At 38.5% G+C, this 25,785-nt stretch overlaps 5 protein-coding genes and 1 pseudogene across 7 annotated transcripts; 3 read left to right on the forward strand and 3 right to left on the reverse strand.

Moving 5' to 3' along the window:
• Positions 1-450: 450 nt before the first annotated feature.
• On the reverse strand, positions 451-1,624 carry LOC104711878 (transcription factor MYB27-like). The gene is made up of 4 exons (XM_010428654.2): positions 1,426-1,624; positions 1,205-1,334; positions 1,017-1,117; positions 451-910 (listed from the first exon to the last, which is right to left on the reverse strand). The coding sequence occupies exons 1-4, from the start codon at positions 1,547-1,549 to the stop codon at positions 534-536; spliced, it is 732 nt and encodes a 243-aa protein (XP_010426956.1). The 5' UTR covers positions 1,550-1,624; the 3' UTR covers positions 451-533.
• A 684-nt stretch (positions 1,625-2,308) lies between these two features.
• On the forward strand, positions 2,309-4,208 carry LOC104711879 (WAT1-related protein At3g53210). 3 transcript variants are annotated; one of them, XM_010428655.3, is made up of 6 exons: positions 2,309-2,600; positions 2,700-2,762; positions 2,840-2,956; positions 3,038-3,446; positions 3,524-3,675; positions 3,770-4,208. In XM_010428655.3, exons 1-6 carry the CDS (start codon positions 2,416-2,418, stop codon positions 3,960-3,962), a joined length of 1,119 nt encoding a protein of 372 aa, XP_010426957.1. In that variant the 5' UTR covers positions 2,309-2,415; the 3' UTR covers positions 3,963-4,208. The 3 variants fall into 3 exon arrangements, with proteins under 3 accessions (XP_010426957.1, XP_087320133.1, XP_087320132.1); XM_087464007.1 differs by having other exon boundaries at positions 2,319-2,600; positions 3,109-3,446; XM_087464006.1 differs by having other exon boundaries at positions 2,326-2,600; positions 3,043-3,446.
• A 4,582-nt stretch (positions 4,209-8,790) lies between these two features.
• On the reverse strand, positions 8,791-10,061 carry LOC104715622 (putative F-box protein At1g77650 pseudogene; annotated as a pseudogene).
• A 639-nt stretch (positions 10,062-10,700) lies between these two features.
• LOC109126473 (uncharacterized) lies at positions 10,701-13,594 on the reverse strand. Its single transcript, XM_087465823.1, has 7 exons — positions 13,091-13,594; positions 12,517-12,978; positions 11,540-12,404; positions 11,389-11,476; positions 11,187-11,271; positions 10,953-11,069; positions 10,701-10,859 (listed from the first exon to the last, which is right to left on the reverse strand). The coding sequence occupies exons 1-7, from the start codon at positions 13,592-13,594 to the stop codon at positions 10,701-10,703; spliced, it is 2,280 nt and encodes a 759-aa protein (XP_087321949.1).
• A 2,396-nt stretch (positions 13,595-15,990) lies between these two features.
• Positions 15,991-16,917, forward strand: LOC104711883 (thioredoxin-like 3-3). Its single transcript, XM_010428658.3, has 3 exons — positions 15,991-16,192; positions 16,309-16,334; positions 16,493-16,917. Exons 1-3 carry the CDS (start codon positions 16,058-16,060, stop codon positions 16,710-16,712), a joined length of 381 nt encoding a protein of 126 aa, XP_010426960.1. The 5' UTR covers positions 15,991-16,057; the 3' UTR covers positions 16,713-16,917.
• Positions 16,918-16,941: 24 nt separating this feature from the next.
• LOC109124508 (cell division control protein 48 homolog D) lies at positions 16,942-20,651 on the forward strand. Its single transcript, XM_010428657.3, has 9 exons — positions 16,942-17,163; positions 17,283-17,448; positions 17,650-17,878; positions 17,972-18,738; positions 18,828-19,049; positions 19,153-19,224; positions 19,316-19,597; positions 19,694-20,053; positions 20,151-20,651. Exons 1-9 carry the CDS (start codon positions 17,135-17,137, stop codon positions 20,454-20,456), a joined length of 2,433 nt encoding a protein of 810 aa, XP_010426959.2. The 5' UTR covers positions 16,942-17,134; the 3' UTR covers positions 20,457-20,651.
• The last annotated feature ends 5,134 nt before the right edge of the window (positions 20,652-25,785 follow it).

Genomic DNA, 25,785 nt, shown 5'->3' on the forward strand with positions numbered 1-25,785 from the left:
ATCTTCGTCTTTGGACTTGTTATAATTTTATACAAGAGGTGTTCCATACATGCATCTATACTTCACACCATATCAATATACTACTTTAGGATATTGTAATTTACTATATGTTGAACATTAAATACTTTTTTTTTCTCCTGAATAACTACAATAGAAAACAATTTTAACAAATCATTTGGCACAAAAGTATACCAAACATTTAATTTAATTCAGATTAAATAAAGCCCATCAACCAATAATGTTTACCAGAAAAGTAATAGTTTTTTTCTCATCCATTGGGGCATGAACTTCTCATTTTTGTTGTTGTTGTTGTTGTTTGTAACAAGACCTGATAGTAAACATCAATGCTACAGTTTACTTATTTTCTTGTTATGGATATGTATATAAATAGACCTTCAACTACGATTTCAAATTTCATTTGATATTTAATTCAAATTGTATGATTGATGCTTAGTACTTAACCTTGTTTCATTATAGCAATTTCGAATTCAATTATCCAAGAGTTACAAAAGTAAAACAAACAAACTTTAGAATTATGACCATAGAGAACATGAAAACTCCTCAAAGTCCCTAGTCTCTTGAAACCACCAAGAAGCAATGTTAATATTGTTCTCACTGCTACTGCTGCTATTGCCTTCTGAGACATTTGCTTCACTCTGGTCTGTAGAAATCTCCGATATCCAATCCGAAATCCGGTTTTCGTACGGTGAGTTCATAATACCAAAGCTCTCTGTTTCGCAAATACCACCATTGGTTTCTTGACCACTTTCCATAGTTCTCTGGTTAGATTCCTTCACGGTTTCATCAAAACCATGCTCTTGAGACGTCACTTTTGTCCTCATGATCTCTGTTTCCTTATACTTGTGAAACAATTCTTCTCCTTTATTGCATCTCCAGTCAATGATCTTATCTGCAGCAAAAAAAACATCATACTTATATAGTTATATTGAAAAGCCGATCCAAGACTTAACACATGCAAAGTGAAAGATCAAATCAAAGTAACTCTATATATCTACCACAGTTTTGAGCTTCCTCTTTCTTTCTAAAATGAGTTCTCCAATAGTTCTTAATCTCGTTATCAGTCCTACCGGGTAATCTTCTCGCAATCTTCGACCACCTATTGATATACAATATTTAGTTCAAACCAAAAAATAGCAATCATGCAACTGTGCAAGTGAAAGATTCATTTTTTGTGGTTTCTTACTTGTTACCCCAGAGTGCATGGAGCTGAAGGATGTTCCTTACTTCTTCTGAACTCATCGGTCCATGCTTCAGTTTCGGATTCAGATAGTTCATCCACCTTAGTCTGCAACTCTTACCACTCCTCTTCAAACCTATAAGTATGAATACAAACAAACAAACATATCTTACATATGTAAATTTCTATTTTCGGAAAGTTGACATAAGATAGGTTTCAAAGTATACCGGAAACTGTTGCTAAAGAATCCCAACGACGTTCTCCCAATATGGTAACAATCTTCACTAGCCGTTCGTCCTCTTCCTCGTGCCATGGCCCTCTACGAAGTGTTTCTTGCTTCTTACACTCCATTTCTTTCTTTCCTCTCTCTTTTATTTTGTGTGTGTGTTACGTTACTTAACTGAATATTTTCTAGTTTTGTGCTTTGAACTAGTTAAGCTTGCTTTGGCTTTGCTTAAATAGTAAAGTCATGAGTTTACCCAAATTGGGAAAATGTTCAAAAAGCTGACGAACACAAAATAGTTTAGTGGATAATAACATCATGCATCAGTTAGTTAGGTTCTTGTTTTTCCTTTTAGGTCATCATTAAGTTATAGTATTATAGATTTGGATTAGGTTCCAAGTATCTCTTCTTTATGAATCATCATCAAGTAGTGATTTTTTAAAATTTATTTTGTCAGGGTTTATGGCTTTCATCATCTTAGACATTCAATTAATTTATGCAAGTATCCAATCAGGTTTGGTTTTAAGAAATTCAATTTCTTAGACTGAAAAAAAGATGAAGTATTTTAATAGGTATTGAGATAAAAAGAGATGAAACAAGATCTTTCAGCATCTTTCCTCCACTCATCCAAAAAGTGTAAGCCAGCGAAGCACTCCTTAAGTTTGATTAGTGAAGTAATCCCTGAGTTAAGTTAAGCCTAATCTCATTTTGGCACCAAAGAGAGATTAAAATCGACGCAAGAACAAACTCGTAAAACTGAGCCGGTTAACGAAATCTATCGATGTTTGACTTGGTTAAAATCGGTTCAGACTATTCCAAATTTCCACATCTCACGTGAGACAACTCTGCACATGACAGTCACAGTCTTATCTCGTTTTTGTCGTTTACAACAAAGTCGCCGCAAGAGTCCCTTCAAGTTTAAAAAATAAAAACCAAAACAGATCTCTCCAGCCGTCTTTGAGTTTCTTCTTCCCTCCATCTCCGGCATCATAAGATGTCTCCGATACCGGAAAGGGCAAAGCTCCACATAGCTATGGTGGTGTTTCAGACAGGATACGCAGGGAATCACGTGATCATGAGATACGCTCTAAACTTGGGAGTAAGCAAGCTTGTCTTCCCACTTTACCGGACCATCGTAGCTTTCTCTGTTCTTGCTCCCTCTGCTTTCTTCCTTGAAAAGTATATATACACTTCTTTAAATCAATGAGTACTAATCTTATATCACTAATTCTTGATTCTTGTTTATTATAATCTTGATTATTTTCATATTTCTAACAGAAAAGAGAGACCTGCGATGAACATGAGTCTTCTGATTCAGTTCTTCCTTCTTGGACTAATCGGGTATGATCTTGTCTTTGAACCTTAAATTGTATAAGAGACAATTTAAAAATTCATCACTATTTCTTTTTTGGTTATAGAATAACGTTAAATCAAGGATTTTACATATTTGGATTGGACAATACTTCACCAACATTTGCATCAGCAACAGAAAATGCTGTTCCTGCTGTTTCATTCCTCATGGCCGCCTTGCTCGGGTATGTTCTTGATTCTTCAATCTCATATTCCACTCATTATTAAATATGACGAAGACGAACCATGACACTAACCAATTGTAGAATAGAGAAAGTGGAATGGAAGAGGAAAGATGGTATAGCTAAAGTGGTGGGCACAATTGTATCCGTGGCAGGATCTTTAGTTATAACGCTCTATAAAGGACCAACCATTTACCAACCGAGTCTGCGTTTAATGAACCAACAACAACCCATGAAAGCTGAAGAAGCAGAGGAACAAAACAAGAACTGGACGCTGGGATGTCTTTGTTTGATGGGTCACTGTTTATGTTGGTCAAGTTGGATTGTGTTGCAGTCACCATTGCTTAAGAAGTATCCAGCTCGCTTCTCCTTTGTCTCTTTCTCTTGCCTTTTCGCAGTTTTACAGTTCTTTGGAATCTCTGCTTATTTCGAGAGAGATCTAGAGAGTTGGAAGATAACGTCAGTAGGCGAATTATACGCTTTACTATACACTGTAAGTTTTTTTTTTTTTTTTAGATTATGACTCTGTTTTTGAATATTCTGTTTAATTTGAATTATATATATATGCAGGGATTGGTGGGTTCAGCAATGGTGTTTGCAATACAAATTTATGTAGTGCAGAGAGGAGGACCTCTGTTTGTATCAGCGTATCTGCCTCTTCAAACTTTAATTGCTGCTGTTTTAGCCACTTTTGCTCTTGGTGAACACTTCTACCTTGGAGGGTATGTACCTATATATATATATTTTACTCATGCATTGTATTATTTTCATATACTTATAAGTTTTTTGACACAGTAATTATGTTTGTTTTAACAGACTGATTGGTGCAATATTAATCATGAGTGGACTGTACTTAGTTGTGATGGGAAAGAGTTGGGAGAATCAAGAAGCTCTTTGTCAACAACAAAGACAACATGTGATTTCTTCATCATCCGAATTTGGTCATGAAGAAGATTACCATAATAAGAAACCAATATCTTCTCTTAATCAACCATTAATTTCTTCCTAAACTTTATTCTTGCATCCAGCATATCGGAACCCAAGAATAACAACGGAGAGACCAAAAAAGCAAAGCTTATAACATGCATGAGATCTCACAGAGTCTCTCTTTTGTTGTTGTTGTTGTGTTTTTGTTATTGTTGTGTGTGTTTCAGTTAAATTTGGGTTTATCTTGGGCTTCTAACTAAAAGCCAATTGGCAATTAGTAGATTGACTCTAACCTTTTATATATTAATGATAGTCCCTTCAAACTTCAGATGTGGGACTTGGATTGTATCCCAACAATCTCCCCTTCAAACCAAGGACCACATGTGGGATATTAACACGCCTCCTCGAGATGATAACTCCATCTCGAACCGATCCCACTTGGACCGATAATAAACCCCTTCTTGGGCTCCCATTACTCGGGTTAATAAGAGGCATACCCGTATCCACTTTTCTAGGTCCACCAGAATTTTTAACCTTGGGCTCTGATACCATGTGTTGATTTTAGAAGTTTAAGAACCGAAAGAATTTTATAAAGAATCACTCTCTTTATTAAGCCTTAGAAAATCACTCAAAACTAAGATAACAATTCTCTCAATCTCACAAACTTCTCTCTCTCAAAAACTCTAAAGTAATGCAACACCCTGCATTCTTATTTATAACAAAAACCTCTTAGTCCTAATCCTATTGGGAAATATATTATTTAGATAACTCCTAATAATATTAAGTCCTTATCTCTCTAGTGACTTAATTCCTAATAGTCTTAGGACAAAACACACACTCACTTCAAGCTTAGTTCAACATTCTCCCTCTTAAGCTTGAAGTGAGTCTCTTCCAGATTCTGAACTCCAATAAGCTCCACCATCTCCTTATGCTTGACTCTTCCCAATGCCTTAGTTAATATATCAGCTTTCTGTTCTTCTCCTCGTACATGCTCCACTTCTATGAACCCCTTCTCAACGCATTCTCTGATGAAGTGATAGCGTGTATGAATATGCTTGCTTCGACCGTGAAATACAGGATTTCTAGTAAGAGCAATCACCGACTCATTATCAATATGAATGACTGCCTTTCCGCACGAGTGTCCAGTGACTTCTTCAAGCAAATCTTTAAGCCATAACGCCTGTCTCGCTGCTTCCGCACCTGCCATAAACTCTGCCTCACACGAGGACATAGCTACCGTGTCCTGTTTCTGCGAACACCAGGTTATCGGACTTCCATTCAAATAGAACACATGACCTGCTGTACAATGCCCATCATCCAAGTCTGCCTGTAGCTACTGTCACTGTATCCAATCAAACAAGGCACTCTGGTTGCAGACCTCTTGAATATTAAACCAAGACCAGCTGTGCCTTGTAGATAACGTAAGCACTGTTTCATAGCAACACCATGGGAATGCCTTGGACTCTGTATATATCGGCTGAGGACACCAACAACATATGACAGATCCGGCCTTGTATGCAATAGATACCGAAAACAGCCAACATTCTTTCTAAACGCTGTCGCGTCTATTTCTTCTTCTTCCTCGGACTTACACAGCTGTAGACCAGCCTCCATTGGTGTAAGAACAGGATTGCATTTGTCCATCCCTGCATCCTCAAGAATTTTCCGTGCATAGCGTTTTTGACTCAACATAATGCCTCCATCGTATTGTAACACTTCGATTCCCAAGTAATATGTCAACTTCCCGAGATCACTCATATCAAATTTTGCAAACATCTCCCTCTTGAACTCATTAATGATACTGAAGCTAGCCCCGGTCACGAATAAGTCACCAACATATACAGCTATTACCAGTAGCTGTCCTCGAACTTCTTTTCTGTAAACTGAGGGCTCTTTCGAGCACTTTGTGAATTGCAGATCGAGCAGAATTTTGTTCAGTTATGGTTCCATGCTCTTGGCGCTTGCCTTAAACCATACAAAGCTTTATTAAGCTTATACACCTTTCCTTATTGTCCTTTCTCTTCAAACCCTTCTGGTTGATAAACAAACACAGTCTCCTTTAATTCTCCGTGCAAGAATGCTGTCTTTACGTCGAGATGGTGAATCTCACATCCGTTTGAAGCAGCAAGGTTGATGAGCAAACGTATTGTCTCCAGTCTAGCTACAGGTGCAAAAACCTCCTCAAAGTCCACACCATAACGTTGTACATAACCTTTTGCCACCAAACGGGCTTTGTGTTTATTGATGCTCCCATCTGAGTTTCACTTGAGCTTAAAAACCCACTTCAAACCTATAGGTTTAGCTCCTATTGGCAAATCAACAAGATCCCAAGTGTGGTTCCTTTTAATGGAGTTGATCTCATCCTCACAAGCAAGTCTCCATTCGCTAGATTCTTTAGCCTCCTTATAGTTCAACGGTTCATTGTTTAAGCAAAATAACAATGCTTCTCCTTCCTCTTCTGCTAATAAAATGTAATCATCAAGATATTTAGGCTTGACAGTTTCTCTTGTTGATCTTCTCAAAATTGTTACTGATTCATCACCTACACCCTCGTTATGAGTTTCCTGTTTAGCTGTGATTACCGTAACTGCATCATTTATTGCAGGCTCCTCTACAATTTCTTCTGTGAGCTCCTCTGTTTCGGGTCTTGTACCAGTATTTGCTTCTTCTTGAATTCCACGATTTCCAGATATCTCAAAACCAATACTAAAACTTCCACCACTCTCATGTTCAGAGTCACTTTGCCTCCAGTTCCAACCTTTACACTCATCGAAAACCACATCCCTGCTCACGAAAATTTTATGTGATTGTGGTTCCAGTAACCTATAGGCTTTAGACCCTGGTTCAGTTCCAAGATGAACAAGTACTCGAGACCTATCTTCTAGCTTCTTTAGGTGGGGTTTGTCGACTTTCGCATAGCAAATACACCCGAAAACACGAAGGTGATCAATCCTAGGCTGTTTGTTCCTCAGTAACTCATACGGAGTCTTATCCCTCAAAGCTCTTATAACGACTCTGTTTAACAGATAGGTGGAGTGTCGAACTGCCTCTCCCCATAGATAATTCAGAAAACACATGTGCTTCATTATGCTTCTTGTCATTCCTAGCAAAGTTCTGTTTCGTCTTTCAACTACCCCATTCTGCTGTGGGGTGTATGGGGCAGTAAGATGTCGCTGAATGCCTGATTCTGCACAGAACAAGTTAAATTCTTGTGACACAAACTCACTTCCTCTGTCAGTTCTGAAGGTCTTAATGGGAGAGCCAACTTCTTGTTCAATCATTCTTTTGAACTTTTTGAATTTCTCAAACGCATTACTTTTCTCCTTTAGTAAGACAGTCCACATATACCTAGAGTAGTCATCAATTAGGACAAAGATATATCGGCTCCCTGTTGGTGCACTAGGTGTTATCGGACCGCAAAGGTCTCCGTGTACCAATTCTAATGCTCTTGCTGCCCTGTATGCAGTGGCTTGTGGAAAAACTTGCCTTTTCTGCTTCCCTAACAAGCAAGAACTGCATATTTCTTTCTCAAACACAACTTGAGGTGTTCCCTGAACCAACTTCTTCTCAAACATAGACTTGATGGTATCAAGATTGACATGTCCCAGTCTAGCATGCCATCTGCTTGAGTCACTAATAGATGTCAAGTGTAATGTCGCAATATCCATTATTCCCATGTGGACCTTGTACAATCGATTCCTTGATCTCACAGCTTTAGCAAGTAACTTTCCTTTGGAATCACGCATAGTGAGATGAACTCCTCTCATCCGTATATCACAACCCGATTCTGTAGCCTGTCCTAGACTAATAATATTGCTTTTAAGGTCTGGAATGTAATAGACATCCTTCATCACTTTTGCTTCTCCATTCATGTCTGTAAATGTGATTGTGCCTTTTCCTTTAATATCCACACGAGAGTCATCACCAAATCTTACCTTGCCTGTTACAGAACTATCAATCTTGTTAAAATATCTTTGATCACCAGTCCTATGGTTACTAGCCCCATTATCGAGATACCAGACATTGTCTTCACTTGTGTTAGTGTCATACTTGCTTGGTATGACCTTTTTCTCGTTTAAATACACTATCTCATGCATCATGAGCTCATCTGCTTCCACTGTTTCATCATTGTTGTTATTCTCTTGAACTTCCTGCAATTTGTGAAGGCGATCAGGACAACTAGACGCAAAGTGACCCATCTTGTCACATCTTAAACATGTTATCTTGGTCAGATCAAACGTTCTTGATTGATCTCTTCCACTGTTGTAGCGACCACGTCCTCTTCCTCTAAAGAAACCACGATTTCCTCGTCCTCTACCTCTGTATTCACCACCATTGTAATCTCTATTCTGATTATACTCACGATTTTGGTTATACTCACGGTTCTGATTCTCTATATTTGAATACATTAATTTGTTCTGTCCTTCATGTGTTTCTTCCTCTGTTTCTTCATGGATACGTTCCTCATAAGTCTTAAGTTGGCCTATGATATCAACGAATGTGGTGGTGTTAAGGTCTAACACTTGTTCTAGGGATGCAACCATGTGTATGAATTTGCTTCGAGGTAGACTGTTTAGGAACTTTTTAACTAGCCTTGGTTCTTCAATACTTGCTCCCAGGGCAGCTGATTTAGATGCAATCTCGGATAGCTTTCCTGCAAAAGTGTCAATATTTTCAGACTCCTTCATCTTGAGTCGGTCAAATTCTGACATAAGAGTTTGTAGTCTTGCTTCCTTGACTCTCTCAGCTCCCATATGTCTTGATTTTATAGCATCCCATACCTTCTTTGCAGTGTCTAGCTCGCCTACTTGCAAGATTAAAGATTCAGGTATAGAATGAAACAGCAAGGCTGTTGCTATATCGTTTTTCTCAGCGTCTACTACTCCTTCTTCGATTATGTCCCAGACTTTATGGACCCGAAGGCAAACTTTCATTCGCATAGACCATACTGTATAGTTTGTAGGGGTCAGCATGGGACATTGAATCGAGGATGGTCCTCCTCCTTGCAGTTTCTCCTCTTCATCTTACTCTGGAACCGGAACCAGACTTGGAACGTAAACAAAGTTGGAAGCACAAGGTCTACGTCCACCTTCAACTCTAAAGGGTTGTCTTGTCTCAACAAGTTTTTTGATCTCACCCTGACCAATTTCATAAAAGCTGGTACAAGCATAACCATATCCTAGAGCTTCATCGCACCATAAAACGATAGAATCGGTCTTGTGGATGAAGATGTAGGAACATTCGTGTAATTGAAGAGCCAGGGAAGTAACACCGGGAGATCAGGGAGAGTCACATTAAAATATTTACTCCAGAAGACAACCCCATCAGTCACCTTGTTTGTGACCCACACGTCCATCTCCCTTGTTTGGTCTCCAACGTCTTGATGAAACAAAGAAAGCATGTCTCCTCTGAAACCTGAAAAGGCTATTGTATCAACAATCTCATATCCGAAAGCAGAAGCGTTAAGCCTCCTCTCAAAGGGAAACAGACATATGGGCTTGAATGTCTCCTTGGAAAAATCAAAATTCTGGATGAAGATTTTACGATTCCTGGGATCCCTCGTTTGAGCAACCCAATACATATTTCCATTCAGAGTCACATACTGGCGGGAAAAATATAAAAACCAATCAAAAGTAGCAGAAAAGACTCTCCAGAGTTTAGACTTGAAGTCATATATCTCAAATTTCCCAAATTCCAAACAACTAGTCCTCAAAATCCTCAAAATCTTGTAGCTGGCACGGTTGTTGTCGTGTCCAAAACCGTATATAACACTCGACATACGGCGAGAAGTTGATTCAACGAATTTGAGTTGGCCCAAAATAGGATTCCAAACTGCAATGTTGGTGTAACTTGCTGTTCTTGTTGGGGAACTGCACCATCGGCATAGCAATAATCCATTGCAGTGAATAAAAGACATTTTACCAACAACACTAACAAACTCGTCTGGAACAGGTAGACGTAAGAGATCTAGGGTCACCGGATTGATGATTTCAACCTTATCAAGACAAACTCGCATCAACCGTTTCCTGGAGAGATCCAAGTGCTTGTAGATGAATCTCTTGTCGTTGTAGAGAACGTACCATTGTTTGCAAGTACGTTTCCATCGTATCACTGATTCGATTGGAGCTCTGGAGATGATGTCTTCTACTAGATCAAAAGGCAGCGACGAAGAAGAAGCCATGTAACCCCTTTAAACCCTTTTCTTCTACTATCCCTATATATTAATAGGGAACATTTTAGCCAAAAAAAAAGGTGATGTATCAATATTATAGAGCTCTAAAGCCAATCTAAAGCCAATTTGAATTTTAACTCTTACTTTCCATATTATTTACATTAATTTGTTTTTAAAATGATTTAATTCTCAACAATTTTTATTAAATTGTGCAAATCACAAAATTAATTTAATATTAATAACATCTTCATCAGTAAGATTAATATACATATCAAAAATTAATATATAAATGATTCAATTGGTTATTGTTATCACACATATTTTTTTATTATCCAAATCATTATAAATATATATATATATATATTTTTTTGTCAACAAAAGAATTAACTCAAACGAGCCAATTCGGAGGGAAATTGTTTACAAACAGAATATGGTGCGGACTAACACGCGTTTGGCGTGCCAAGGAGTCCGCCCTAACATTAGCGTTGCGAGAAACATAAATTAAAGAAAAAGAAGAAAACTCTTCCCTGTCCATCTTTATGTCGTCTAAATACGGTGCGAAGGCCGGCCAGTCCTGAGGAGAAGACACCATCTTCACCAAGTCGGAACAGTCCGTAATGAAAGTCACATCCCGGAAATCATGACCAATCATACATCGCATGGCCCACATAAAAGCTTCAACTTCAGCATGTAGCGGGAAAAGACTGCATTTGTAATTGGTAGCGCCGAGCAAAGGGGACTCTCTCTGTACAGAAGTACAACACCATCCTGCACCTGAAAAAGGGTCAGACTCTTTCCAAGAGCCATCTACAAAACAACGATACCCCGAGAAAACCAAAGGAAGAGAAATACTACGCCCCCGAGGCGTTAGAGGAGAGAAAGGAGATGGGGCGAACCCACCAAATCCTCGACTTCCGTCTGAGCCTGAAACCAAGAGGACACCTCCCCTTCTGCCATTGTCACCACTTCATCAGGATGTTCCACCCGATTTTCAAACAGCTTAGTGTTTCGTGCTTTCTAAATATACCACATTAACCATGGGAAAAATTCAACCTGTGAACCTAGATTTTTTGGCCCTAGAAAATGGTCAATATTAGCATAGATCGACTCTGTTGGGAAATTCTGCGGACCCACTGGTACATGGGAAAGAGCCCAGGCCTGACGGGCTGGCGGACAAAGGAAAAAGGCATGATTAATGGTCTCTTCCTCCGCCCCACACCTTGAACAACCCACATCACAAGAAAAATCACGTCGTTTCAGGTTTGCCGAAACAGAAATACACCCAGTAAGAACTTGCCACATGAAATATATTATTTTAGGAGAGCACCGGACTTGCCAAACCCCAGCAAGAAGAGGGGTAATATCCGGCCCTGACCCAATAGCCTTAAAGGTGCTGGGTACACCCAACTGCGCTGTGTCATACCCTGATTTAACCGTGTATTTGCCCGATTTTGTAAAGTGTCATCCCAAGGAATCCGGTTGCGGACAATTGCTCAACGGAATAGCCTGAATCAAGGGAACATCGAGAGGATCAAAATGCTCTAGGAGCCGATCCCGATGCCAAGTACGCGAGGAAGGGTCAATAAAAAAAGATAAAGTAAGATTAGGATCTGTAACAAATCCGTTCGATAATGCTGGTCTTTGGGAATGAGCTGGAACCCAGGGGTCAGACCATAGATCAACGGTATCACCCGAGCCAACCCGTTTAATAAGTCCTGTATTCACCAAAGAGCAAGCTGAGACATACTCCTCCATCCTAGAGTAGGAGCGAAGCGGTTCCAATGGAGTAGAATTTCGGTAATACCGATTTTTGAAAACCCTGGCAAACAGAGAGTCCGGGAACTCAATCAGACGCCATAACTGTTTAGCCAATAACGCTGTGTTAAAATCATCAACATTCCTAAAACCCAACCCACCCATCTGTTTACTACTACAAAGCTTGTCCCAAGTTAACCAATGCATACCCCCACCCTGACCCGAAGAACTCCACCAAAAGTTTGCGACTGCACTCGTTAGTTTGGATGTTATTGTTTTCGATAATCGATAACAAGACATCACAAAACTCGGAACTGCCGTCACTACAGACCTAACCATTACCTCTTTGCCCCCTTTGGACAACAAATTAGCCGTCCAACCAGTCGTACAGCTCTGAAGCCTATCTCTAACAAAAGAGAAGACCTTCGTCTTAGACCCCCCCAAACTTTCTGGAATTCCTAGATATGATCCCGTCCCACCCAGAGTGGAGATTCCCAGGACCCCCTGCATCTCCAAACGAGTCGGTTCATCAACCGTGTGACCAAATTGAATAGAGGATTTGGCAAAATTAATCTGTTGACCAGATGCCGCCTCATACTGCGTTAAAATATCCAAAAGGACCCCACACTGATCCTTATCCACCTTGCAGAAGAAAAGACTATCATCCGCAAACAACAAATGAGTAATGGGGGGGACACTTATTAGCCACCTTGATCCCCATAATCCGTTTATCCGCTTCCACCTTTCGAATATTTGCAATCAAAACCTCTGTGCATAGAATAAACATATATGGGGATAGGAGATCCCCCTGTCGTAAGCCTTTCTCAGGTATAATCTGACCATGTGGCTGACCATTAATAAGAACTTGATACCGGACCGAACTCGGAACTGCCGTCACTACAGACCTAACCATTACCTCTTTGCCCCCTTTGGACAACAAATTAGCCGTCCAACCAGTCGTACGGCTCTGAAGCCTATCTCTAACAAAAGAGAAGACCTTCGTCTTAGACCCCCCCAAACTTTCTGGAATTCCTAGATATGATCCCGTCCCACCCAGAGTGGAGATTCCCAGGATCCCCTGCATCTCCAAACGAGTCGGTTCATCAACCGTGTGACCAAATTGAATAGAGGATTTGGCAAAATTAATCTGTTGACCAGATGCCGCCTCATACTGCGTTAAAATATCCAAAAGGACCCCACACTGATCCTTATCCACCTTGCAGAAGAAAAGACTATCATCCGCAAACAACAAATGAGTAATGGGGGGGACACTTATTAGCCACCTTGATCCCCGTAATCCGTTTATCCGCTTCCACCTTACGAATATTTGCAATCAAAACCTCTGTGCATAGAATAAACAGATATGGGGATAGGAGATCCCCCTGTCGTAAGCCTTTCTCAGGTATAATCTGACCATGTGGCTGACCATTAATAAGAACTTGATACCGGACCGAAGAAACACAGAACATTATCCATGAAATCCATTTTTCCGCAAAGCCCATCTTACGAAACAAAGCCGCGAGGAAACCCCACTCCACCCTATCATAAGCCTTACTCATATCTGTCTTAATTGCCATAAACTTTTCTTTACAAGACTTATTGGTCCTCAAACCATGAAACATTTCTTGAGCAATCAGAATATTGTCCGAGATCAAACGACCTGGGACAAAAGCAGACTGAGTTTCTGAAATTAACTCAGGTAGAATCTTCTTTAAGCGATTACACAAGACTTTAGAGAGAACCTTGTACCCCACATTGCATAGACTAATCGGAAGTAACACCTCCATTTGGGTCGGTTTTGTCACCTTAGGAATCAGACAAATGTGTGTGTGATTCAACCCTGGCTCAAACATGCTTACCTCAAAAAAATTATTTACCAAAGACACGAGATCCCCCTTTACTATATCCCATGCCTTCTGGAAAAACAAAGCTGTCATCCCGTCCGGATCCGGAGCTTTATCCGGATGCATCATAAATCATTACATTTGTAATTTAATATTTTATATTTAAATATTTATTTTAACAATGCTAAAAAAAAAATACTTGGGATTTTTAGTTGATCAAATATTGAACACTTTTTAAAAAAGACATGCTATATTTTCACTGAAATGATTTTACAATATTAATCAATTATAAAAATAAAAATAAAAATAATAACAATTAATCCCACTTAAAGGGCGGGTCTACTACCTAGTATCTTTTTAATATTTGCCTGAGTTTGAAAGAAAAAGTATGGATTGGTGCAAATATATGTTCTAGGGCAGAGAGGGGTACTGTAAGACCCCGACCCTAGAAACCATACTCGGGCTTAAACTGACCGATAAAAATCTTTCTAAGGCCGACGAATTCTATGCGCATATTAAACGAGTATAACAACAAATATGAATAACAGGTGAACTTAGCTTAAACTTGCGAATTTATTAAAATATTAAGAGGTTCAATTCAACGAAATAACAACTTGTCCCATGCATGGAAATAACGAAAACTAAATAAAATAACGCCATGAATATTTCTACCCAAAGCCACCATCCTCCTTCCTCCCTTGCCTCTGTCACACGAGCTGGTCAGCCAATATAATCCCGATCATCAGACCTATCTTTTCCTGCGTCCATAAAAGGAGGCGTAAGCAAACAAAGTTTACTTAGTAGAGCGGTCATCCCGTCTCACTAGGCTCAGTTCAACGATCTCAATCTAACACAGGGAATATTCCAATCAAGTCACGCAAGTCAATCAAATACCATGGATAGTCGCCTAAATCTCTTAGACCAACCATCATTCATATTGCAATAGAAACCATAACCATAAGACAAGCAATTAACAAGACTAAATAAACCGCGGGTCAAGAGAATCAACCATGGAACTCGGCCACAGTCACGCATTCACCTTCGGTATCGACCTAAGGTGTTGATCTCTCGGTTTCTATGCTCGGATCTGTTCCCCGCTTCTACACGGACAGATCGATACCATTAGTATCCGAGATATATCCCATAACCATAACCATAACCATCGACGGATCAAGGTGGAAGAACACTTACCGTTCTTCTCGACTCTAGACTTAGGATCTCTCTCGGTTTAAGCTCGACGGAAACTCTCCTCTTTCTCTCTTGCGGCGGCTCTCGGATTCTTATGCGGAACTTGAGAAATTCCTAAGGGTTTTATCCCTTATATAGGATCCACGAATCGCCCTAAGTTTCCTTGGAACGATAAGTCTCACCGCCCATAATTTCCCATAATTCTCGCATCTGTCCTTATCCGATCACCTTTCCATTACCGCGAGTTTCCATTTCTCTCGGGTTTCCTTTCCCGTGAGTCGGCTTAAATCTCCGCGAGATTTCAAGTCCTTTTAGTCCATTATTGGCCCACCGGCCAAACCATGCCACCCCGTCCATCGGCCCGGTCTATCGATCGCCGATGCAACTATTTCCGGATAGTGCACTTCACTGTCACTATCACTTCACTATCACTATCACTATACTATCACTATCACTATCACTATCACTATCACTAGGACTTTCATTCCTATTTTACTCGGACTGTCTCTCGGACTAAGTACCGAAACCTCCCATCCCATTTCTCGGCAATTTACAAACCTGTTCGACCGAACCAATTTTCATCCAGAAACTTGCAAGCCTGAATGATCTGATCACTGTAAACTTGGGATTCCATTTCCCCAGTTCGAACGTCTGTTCACTACTTCAGTAGTTTCGAACTCTCCATTTCCATCGCCCAACCCCTTAACTGTCGGATTCTACCGTCGATGAGTATCGGCAACTCTCGATACAATCCTCGATAAAATCCTCGATAGAATCCTCGATACAATCCTCGATAAAATCCTCGATAGAATCCTCGATACAATCCTCGATAGAATCCTCGATAAATCCCTCGATAGAATCCTCGATAAAATCCTCGATACAATCCTCGATACAATCCTCGATAGAGTCCTCGATAGAATCCTCGACTCTGATTTCTCGACTATCTCGACTCGGATTTCTCGACTATCTCCCACCGAGGTTCCGGGTCGTTACAGGTACCTCTAATTGTATCAGCGTATTTGCCTCTTTCAAACTCGTAATTTGACCCGGGTTTTAACAAAAACCTGTCGATGTTGAAAATTATAATTGGCTAAAATCGGTTTAGGCTTAAATCAATTGGTACTTTTGGTTCGGTTTAGGTTTTATATTATCAAACTTGTGGTGCGCGAAACGGCGAAAGGATAAAAATCGGCAATTTCGAAACCCAAACAGACAAAAATGAGAAAACAAGAATCGGAGGAAGCAAAACTTGAATTGGAGTCCAAATCGAATCATGATGGAAATTTAAAAATCGCACCGGACGACCAAAGTTTCCTCACAATTCTTGACGACATCAAATCTTCGAAATCTCCGGTAGTTTTATTACAGGCCCACAACTATTACCATTTGTACACACGTTTTTAAGATCCAAAGCTGGGTTCTTTCGTAATCTGACTGGTTCGTCTTGTGTTTGTATTTGTGATTTGCAGGCTGTTATTAACTACGGGGCTTCATGGTACGTTTTTGTTCTTCGTATTTGCCAAATATGCATATCATGCTTATAAAGTGTTCGATGAAATGCCTCAATGAGCACGATACTCTCTCTCTCTCTTTATTTTTATTTATTTTTTATTATTTTGACTGAGATTATTATTAGCGGTTGAAACTGTGCAGGTGTGGAGTATGTAGCCAGATCCTTCCTGCGTTCCAAAAGCTGAGCAACAGTTTCTCGAGGCTCAAGTTTGTATATGCAGATATCGACGAGTGCCCTGAAACCACTCGCCACATCCGTTACACACCAACGTTTCAGTTTTACCGAGACGGCGAAAAAATCGATGAGATGTATGGAGCTGGTGAAGAGAGGCTCCATGATCGTCTTTGGCTTCACTCTTGAAACATGTTTTTTTTGAAACTGAGGACTGGAAACGGTTGTACTTGCCTACTTGGTAATTGGTATGACGGTTAATGACTTATGTAATTGGGCCATGTTTAGAGATCGGACAGTCCATACTTTTATCAGACCGACCTTTGCCATACTTTTTTTTTGTATATTATTTACAAACGTGTGCTGAATTTAATTTATAATTATCCTTTTCCAATTTTCCATTTATGAAATTTAGAAAAGGCAACTAAAATAACGCCAAATAAATTTTTTTTTTGGAAAAATGGGAAAATAATTTTTTTTTCTTATATAATAAGCACACACACACACCTGACTTCTTTATTTTCTCACATAAGAAACCGAACCGATCACACTTCTCGAACCTTCTTCTTCTGCTCTTTGGCAAAGCTCTCTCTCTGTTGTAGAAATCAAACATGGCGAATGAAGCTGAATCATCTGATTCGTAAGTACTTGTTGATTACTACTTTTTTCATCAATCAATATAATCATCTTAAGATTTCATTAACTCTTCGTGTTGTGTTTTTTTCTGATTTTTTTTTTTGGTTTTGAATTATATATCAGTAAGGGGACGAAAAAGGATTTTAGCACAGCGATTCTGGAGAGAAAGAAGGCGGCGAATCGTTTGGTTGTGGATGAGGCCATCAACGATGATAACTCCGTCGTTTGTCTTCACCCTGCCACCATGGAGAAGCTTCAACTCTTTCGTGGTGATACCGTTTTAATCAAGGTCTGATTTTGTATTTACTTTTTTAATTTCTCTTCTTGTGTTGTTTCCTTTGCTTAATTATCCTAATTCAGGGTTATTAGGGTTTTGTCTTTTAAGTTCAGAAAGGTTTGATTTTTTTTGAATTCGTGTTGGGGTTTCTAGAACTTGAGATCACTGTGTCTTTAGATTTGTGTGTATTGAATTTTGGGAATTGTGTTGCAGGGAAAGAAGAGGAAGGATACTGTGTGTATTGCTTTAGCTGATGATACTTGTGAAGAACCAAAAATCAGGATGAACAAGGTTGTTAGGTCTAACCTCAGGGTTAGGCTTGCAGATGTTACCTCTGTTCATCAATGCCCTGATGTCAAGTATGGGAAGCGTGTTCATATCTTGCCCGTTGATGATACCATTGAAGGAGTTTCTGGAAATCTATTTGATGCTTACCTTAAACGTAAGTGTTTTTTTTTCTCTTCCTGTTTTTTTTATTCTCTTGTTCCATGTTTAGTACAGCGGTTTAATGTTAGTATTTGTCTGTTTGTGCCAGCTTATTTCTTGGAAGCATATCGTCCGGTGAGGAAGGGTGATTTTTTCTTGGTTAGAGGAGGGATGAGAAGTATTGAGTTTAAGGTTATTGAGACTGATCCTGCTGAATACTGTGTGGTCGCTCCAGATACAGAAATTTTCTGTGAGGGTGAGCCGATTAAGAGAGAGGATGAGGAGAGGCTTGATGAAGTTGGGTATGATGATGTTGGTGGTGTCAGGAAACAGATGGCTCAGATTCGTGAACTTGTTGAGCTCCCATTGAGGCATCCACAGCTTTTTAAGTCCATTGGTGTGAAACCTCCCAAGGGAATCTTGCTCTATGGTCCTCCTGGTTCTGGGAAGACATTGATTGCCCGTGCTGTTGCTAATGAGACTGGTGCGTTTTTCTTTTGTATCAATGGTCCTGAGATCATGTCTAAGCTAGCTGGTGAGAGTGAGAGCAACCTCAGGAAAGCTTTCGAGGAAGCTGAGAAGAATGCTCCCTCTATCATTTTCATTGATGAGATCGATTCCATTGCTCCAAAAAGAGAGAAGACACATGGGGAAGTTGAGAGACGGATCGTTTCCCAGCTCTTGACACTTATGGATGGGCTTAAAGCTAGAGCGCATGTGATCGTTATGGGAGCGACCAACCGTCCAAACAGCATTGATCCTGCTTTGAGAAGGTTTGGACGGTTTGACAGAGAAATTGATATTGGTGTTCCTGATGAGATTGGTCGTCTTGAGGTTCTCAGGATTCACACCAAGAACATGAAGCTCGCAGAAGATGTAATGTTCTGTTGTGTATATTATTTATCTTCTTCTTTTCGTTTGCCTTTCTCTGTTTTTCAGGTCTGACATGGTTTTCTCTTATTCAGGTTGATTTGGAAAGAGTCTCCAAAGACACCCATGGGTATGTTGGTGCTGATCTTGCAGCATTATGCACTGAAGCTGCTCTTCAGTGCATCAGGGAGAAGATGGATGCAATTGACCTAGAAGACGACGAGATAGATGCTGAAATTCTCAATTCTATGGCTGTGACTAATGAGCATTTCCAGACTGCCCTTGGTAACAGCAATCCTTCTGCTCTACGTGAGACGGTAAGTTCAGGAGATCAATATTTTGGTTTGCGGTTTCTTAGTCTATTTGGTACCATTCTTACTAAACGGGTGTTCTCAAACTGTTATTTTCTCTTTTAACCAGGTTGTTGAAGTGCCTAATGTTTCTTGGGCGGACATTGGTGGTCTTGAGAATGTCAAGAGGGAGCTCCAAGAGGTAAACATTAAGATTTTCAGCGATTTGACATATTTTTTTTTAACATTGACCTGTGAATATGAACTAATATGTTATGATTTTGTGTGTTTAGACTGTTCAATATCCAGTGGAGCATCCGGAGAAATTCGAGAAGTTTGGGATGTCACCATCTAAAGGAGTCCTATTCTATGGTCCTCCTGGTTGTGGAAAGACCCTCTTGGCTAAGGCTATTGCAAACGAGTGTCAAGCCAACTTCATTAGTATCAAAGGTCCTGAGCTCCTCACAATGTGGTTTGGAGAGAGTGAAGCCAATGTGAGAGAGATATTCGACAAGGCACGCCAGTCTGCTCCTTGTGTTCTTTTCTTCGATGAGCTTGACTCCATTGCCACTCAGGTATTTTCATCAGTTCCTTATTCACTTTACTTATGCAACCTATGCGCTTTACCTTCATCTCAAATAACTTTAAATGAACATCTCTTGTGATAATAGAGAGGTAGCAGTGTTGGAGATGCTGGTGGTGCAGCAGACAGAGTACTGAACCAGCTTCTTACAGAGATGGATGGAATGTCTGCTAAGAAGACTGTCTTCATCATCGGAGCTACAAACAGACCAGACATCATCGACCCTGCGCTTCTACGTCCTGGTCGTCTCGACCAGCTCATCTACATTCCTCTTCCTGATGAAGAGTCTCGTTACCAGATCTTTAAGTCTTGCTTGAGGAAATCCCCTGTGGCTAAAGATGTTGACCTGAGGGCTCTTGCTAAGTACACCCAAGGCTTTAGCGGTGCAGACATCACAGAGATTTGCCAACGTTCTTGCAAGTATGCGATCAGAGAAAACATCGAGAAGGTATCTTGAAACTGAAACTTAAAAATGGAATCTTTGTTTCTTTGTTTTCTTTATGTTATCGAGTCTTATGATCTTTGATTTGGTTGTTTTGCTATAGGATATTGAGAAGGAAAGGAAGAGAGCAGAGTCGCCAGAAGCAATGGAAGAAGACGAGGAGGAGATTGCAGAGATTAAAGCTGGTCAGTTTGAGGAATCCATGAAATTTGCTAGGAGATCAGTTAGTGATGCAGACATTCGCAAGTATCAGGCTTTTGCTCAGACTCTCCAGCAATCTCGTGGGTTTGGAAGTGAGTTCAGATTTCCAGATGCTCCGACAGGGACTGTAGGTACTGCCGCGGTTGGTGGAGCTGACCCGTTTGCCACTTCCGCGGGAACAGCCGAGGATGATGATCTCTACAGTTGAATGATCTGATCATAGACTTTGTCCTCTCGCCATCTCTCTCTTTAGTATTTAACTTAGTCTGCTGGAAAACCTTTCGCTGGTTTTGTTGTGTGTTTTGTATATAACCGTTGAGTGTCTATATGATGAACCTATTACATGGTGTCATGATGGAAATAAAGTAATAAAACTCTCGAGAAATAAGATCTTTGCACTAAACCTTGTGGACGTCTAATATAATAGTTCTAGACTTTCTAATCGATCCCAGCCTCCCAGGACAAAGCTGCAAATTTGGGAAGATACTACTAATAAAGTGATAATTATGGTTGTATCTTTAGTTGGGCCTCTATGGACTTGAGGCTTGTTTACGTATCCATAATTTTAAGAAAAATGGAGAAGAGGTAAAAGTTTGTGAAGAAGAGTCGAATTAAAAAGTTCCTCAATCTTTTTTCCTCCATTAGCTTCGTTTATCGATTTTTATTTTAAAGTCTAAGAAACACTCTGTAAAAGTGTAAAGCCTTTTGCATTTAGTAGATTGAAGTCCTTTTTCACCTATAAAAGTGAATAAAAAGGTAAGTCTTTGTTTTTATTTTTGTGTCGTAGTGGGTAAACTAGTATATGAAAACGATCAGGCCTTACCGTCTGTCTAGGCAGGTTTTTGTCAGGCTGGTCCATTTAGCAGGCGAGACGACCTCACGAGTTTGTGCTCATCATTCTTCGAACCCATCTCAACTCTTTCCCATGATTGAATCTGGCTTGGACTCTTTTCATTATTTCAAATATATATTAAAGTTTTCATAATATGAAATTTGTATACAGATAGAGTTGAAATTTATTGTTTTCAACTTTTTTTCTTTCGAAATTGCACAATTATTTTTTATAACTACATTAAGTTAATTGTCTTAATGTATATATACATTTAAATCTATTACGATCTCTACCTCGAGTTTTTCTATTTAATGATGTGAATCTCGTGAATGCAGATTCTTTACCGTAAGATAAGTCATCATCAAAGTAAACTATACTATATGCACTAGCTAGTATACAAGAAACAAACTTCTTACTTGTTAGTGTGCACAATCACGATCGTTGTCAGAAGGACCATCATATCGCTTAGTTATGTCATATCTTGTACGGAATTAACTAGGCCGAGATCGACGCAATAATAACTTATACCTGTTGGAGTTTAAGTGTAAATTCACGATCATCAGATCAGATCTGTTAGACTATAATCATTGTCTTGAAATCTCAAGAAAAGACAATTTACTTAACTAATTAAGAGACGTGTCTGTTCATCTCGACCATCTCATTTCTTGACTCTTCTACCAAACATGAACGTCACGGACCTCACGTTAATACCAAATCTTAGTTTCAAAAACGTAGCTCATTTTATTCATCTTGCAAATTCATAAAATTTATAGAAAAAGTATGCATATGTGTAGGTGTAAAGACGAAAGAGGAGGGACGGTCTTGGGGTTGGCCCGCCTTCTTGGAGAATCTAACACACACCCGCACGTGGGAAGTCTACAAAGACTGCTACAAACGGACACCGTCACGTGGGGGGTCGTCTAGCTGAGAAAAACTCATACGCAATCACAAAATCCTTTTGTTTCTTATATATAATGATAAATTTTTTTTATTTTTTTAGAAGAAAAAAACGAATGATGCCATCATCTAGTTCGATAAGTGACATTAATAGATAAATTATTTACATAACTTAATGTTATTATACAACAATGTGTATGTATATGATAATAACTAGTGAAGTTATTGGCATTATATGTATTGTGTTTGCTGAACGTGATGAATAAATTGATGGAGATTACAAAAAGAAGATTAGGAAAAAGAGAGATGGATGCAAGTGTTTGGGTTTCAACGTGTGTCAGAGAGATGCACGTGTTCTTTCTTCTTTTCCAACCCTAAAGGGTCCCCAATCCCTTTTTGTAATCTTAATGATCTTCACTTTTTATTATTTCAAAATTGTTACTTTTTGTACGGGAAAATTCCTAAAAAAAACCATAACTTATTTTTATTTGGACATTTAATACCCAATGGTTTTTGGTTGGAATAAAAATATCCGATATATTAATTTATTGTCAAATAAAACCTTATCTTTAAATCATTAGTAGATTTCAACACGGAACTTAACAGCGTTAAACGGCCGTTACAGAATTTTTAAATGGCGTTAAAATTCAGTTAGACATTTTAAAAGATATATATACAATTCGTTTACTTGATAATACGAAAGTGTCGCTGTAGCCTAGTGGTAATATGTGTATTTTGTACCTTACCGAACCTGGGTTCGAGACCCTCCACCTTCGTCGTTGAAATCTTTTTTTTGCCTTTTTTTTTTTAGACCGTCGACTGTTTTTTTTTTTTTTTTTTCCGAAGCCACCGGCGTAGGACAAGGAACGATCATCATCATATACTGTAGTCGTAGCCAGATTCACACTTTGTTCCTCCCTGGCTCCCTGAACCACTATTGGCTGTTGTAGAGAATTCTGGATCTGAACCATTGGTTGAACAGAGCATAGAAGAAGAGATCTAAATCGAATCAGATTTCTGAAAATCTCAACAACGAAGAAGAAGATAGAGACAAAGAGAAAGAAGAAGAAGACTATCCAGACTTATCGGAGCGAGGTCACGGAAAAGTCGATGGAGATAAGGTCACGGTCTTTGTCTTACGCCGGCGATTGGAGAGGAAGATAAACCAGTTTAAAAAAAAAAAAAAAAACACAGAATGACAGCACAGTTGGAGGGTCTCTCGAACCCAGGTTCGGTTGGGTACAGAAGACACACATTGCCACTAGGCTACAACGCCACATTCGTATTATCCGGTAAACAGATTATATATATACGTTTTAAAACGTCTAACTGAATTTTAACGCCAGTTAAAATTTCTGTAACGGCCGTTTAACGCTGTTAAGTCCCGGGTTACAATCTACTAACGATTTAAAGATAAGGTTTTATTTGACAACAATTTAATATATCGGGTATTTTTGTTCCAACCAAAAACCATTGGGTATTAAACGTCCAAATAAAAATAAGTTGAGGTTTTTTTTAGGAATTTTCCCCTTTTTGTAAGGCTAAAAGTCTAAATTAATTCCATACATTACCGATGTGACCAATCTCTAACTTAGAAGAAAGAAGAATACAATTAATTCACTACAAGAAAATAAGTTTATTGAGACGTATTTTTGAGACAAAAAATTTCCGTCACAAATTTGTAACACTTTAAATACGATATTATGATTAAGTTTATTTGTAACAAATTCATAGTATTTTCGTCACTATATTATGACGAAAAAATTCAGTAACAAAAGTTTGTCACAATTAGTGACGAATATGCTACGATAATATTAATCGTCACTCTTATGACTACATTGTGACCAATATGTTGTTGCAAATTAGTTATGAACTTATAAAAGATATGCAAGTCAGAGTTTGTGACATAAAAATGAGTAAACTTTAGTCATAAAATAGTATAAATTGTTATGTCATTTATACAAAGCCCATTAAGCCAAGTCTCTAACCCTAATTTAACAAGACTTATTTAAGAGATGATTAGGGTTTTATTCTTTATAATTTCGTGCCTCCATAACCTAGAGAGAGAGAGAGAGTGAACCATTTGAGAGAAAGAGAATAAGGAGCTACAATTGAGATTAAGAACAGATCTTACATGCTCTAGGAGATGGTGGAAATTAAGGGGTAAACGGACTCTTTTATGGATGAATTTTGGTGAGCAATTTTCCAACCCATAGAAGTAAGTTTTCCCCTAAGGATTTTGTAACCCCTTTTGTAAATTAAAAGTTATACATGTTTTCTCAAACCTATTCTGCGCAGATTCGCGAATTAACATCAGTCATCTTGTGAAATCGTTTCCCACTGCTACAAATTGAACCAGAAGCTAATCTACCAACCGTTGGAAAGATCTGAGTCTTACCTTTCCAGAAAGCCTGAAATCGTTTCCATAGGAGTTATAACATGGAAGTTATCATCAAATATATTCATCTGGACGAATTTGTAATTTTTTTTTTTTGTAAGAATAAAGATAGCTTATAATGTATATCTAATGTTTATGATTATAAAAAATTTGTATGATAATAAATTTAAAAAATAATATTGTTTTGAGATTGATTTTTTTGTTATAATTTTTATCATATGCAATGAATTTTTATTATTAACACCATTTGAAAATAACTTCTAATGATAAAATTGGACATTATGATAGTCACAAAATATCATGATTTTTGAATATTTGTTAAAATTTTGTGACAAATTTCTAATTATCATTTGTGACCATTTGAGACTATAGTTTCGTAACAATAAGATACATAATTAAAACGTTATTTTAAACACGAATTGTGACGATTTAAAGACGTTTTGTTAGTCTGTAATTAAGACAGTTTTGTTAATTTTTGGTGTCGTAGTTATTGATGACAAAATGGTTACTAATATATTCATTGCAACTCTTGTGACGTTTTTGTTACAAATAAAAATTTGTGACCATTGTATTGTAACCATTTAAAAATCGTCACAAATTCGTAACAATGTTTATATTGTGACTAAATACTTTGTATTATGACTAAATATTTCGTCTTAATACAATTATTTTCTTGTAGTGTAATGTTTTTTATATATACTTTGTGATTATTTTGCAACAACAATAAGAAATTACAAAGCAGTGTGGGAGATTAGACCATCTCCAATGGTTTTCTCTATTTTTTCCTCTATAATAGAGGAACTCTATAATAGAGATGACTTTTACTCCAATGATCCTCTATTCTCACTTCTAAAATATAGATTGCTATTTTTTCCTCTATTATAGAGGAACCTTTATATAAAAAAAAGGTTCCTTTATAAATAGAAGAAAAAATAGCAATCTCTATTTTAAAGGTGAGAATAGAGGACCATTAGAGTAAAAATCATCTCTATTATAGAGGAAAAAATAGAGTAAACCATTGAAGATGGTCTTAGGGCATCTCCAATCCCACTTTATTTTAGAGTCAAATCTCTTTTATATAGCAATATTTACTCCAACCCTACTCTATATTTTACTCTAAAATAGAGAAAATGATAGGATTACTCTATATATAGAGCAACTCTATTGTCACCTCTATTTTTTACACTAACTCTATTTTAGAGTTGAAAATAGAGTAATACATTGGAAGAAAACAATGTTCTATTTTTGAGTTACTCTATTTTAGAGAAAAAATAGAAATATACATTGGAGATGGTCTTATAAAGGCAAAAATAGAGGACTATTGGAGATAGCCCTGGGCATATAATCCGAAACCGACTAAACCGATCCGAACCGATCCGAAAAAACCGGTTTGAATCGGTTTCGGATTCT

The sequence above is a fragment of the Camelina sativa genome, chromosome 9 (assembly GCF_030686135.1).
Source record: "Camelina sativa cultivar CO46 ecotype springtype chromosome 9, ASM3068613v1".
In the NCBI taxonomy this organism is placed as follows: domain Eukaryota; kingdom Viridiplantae; phylum Streptophyta; class Magnoliopsida; order Brassicales; family Brassicaceae; genus Camelina; species Camelina sativa.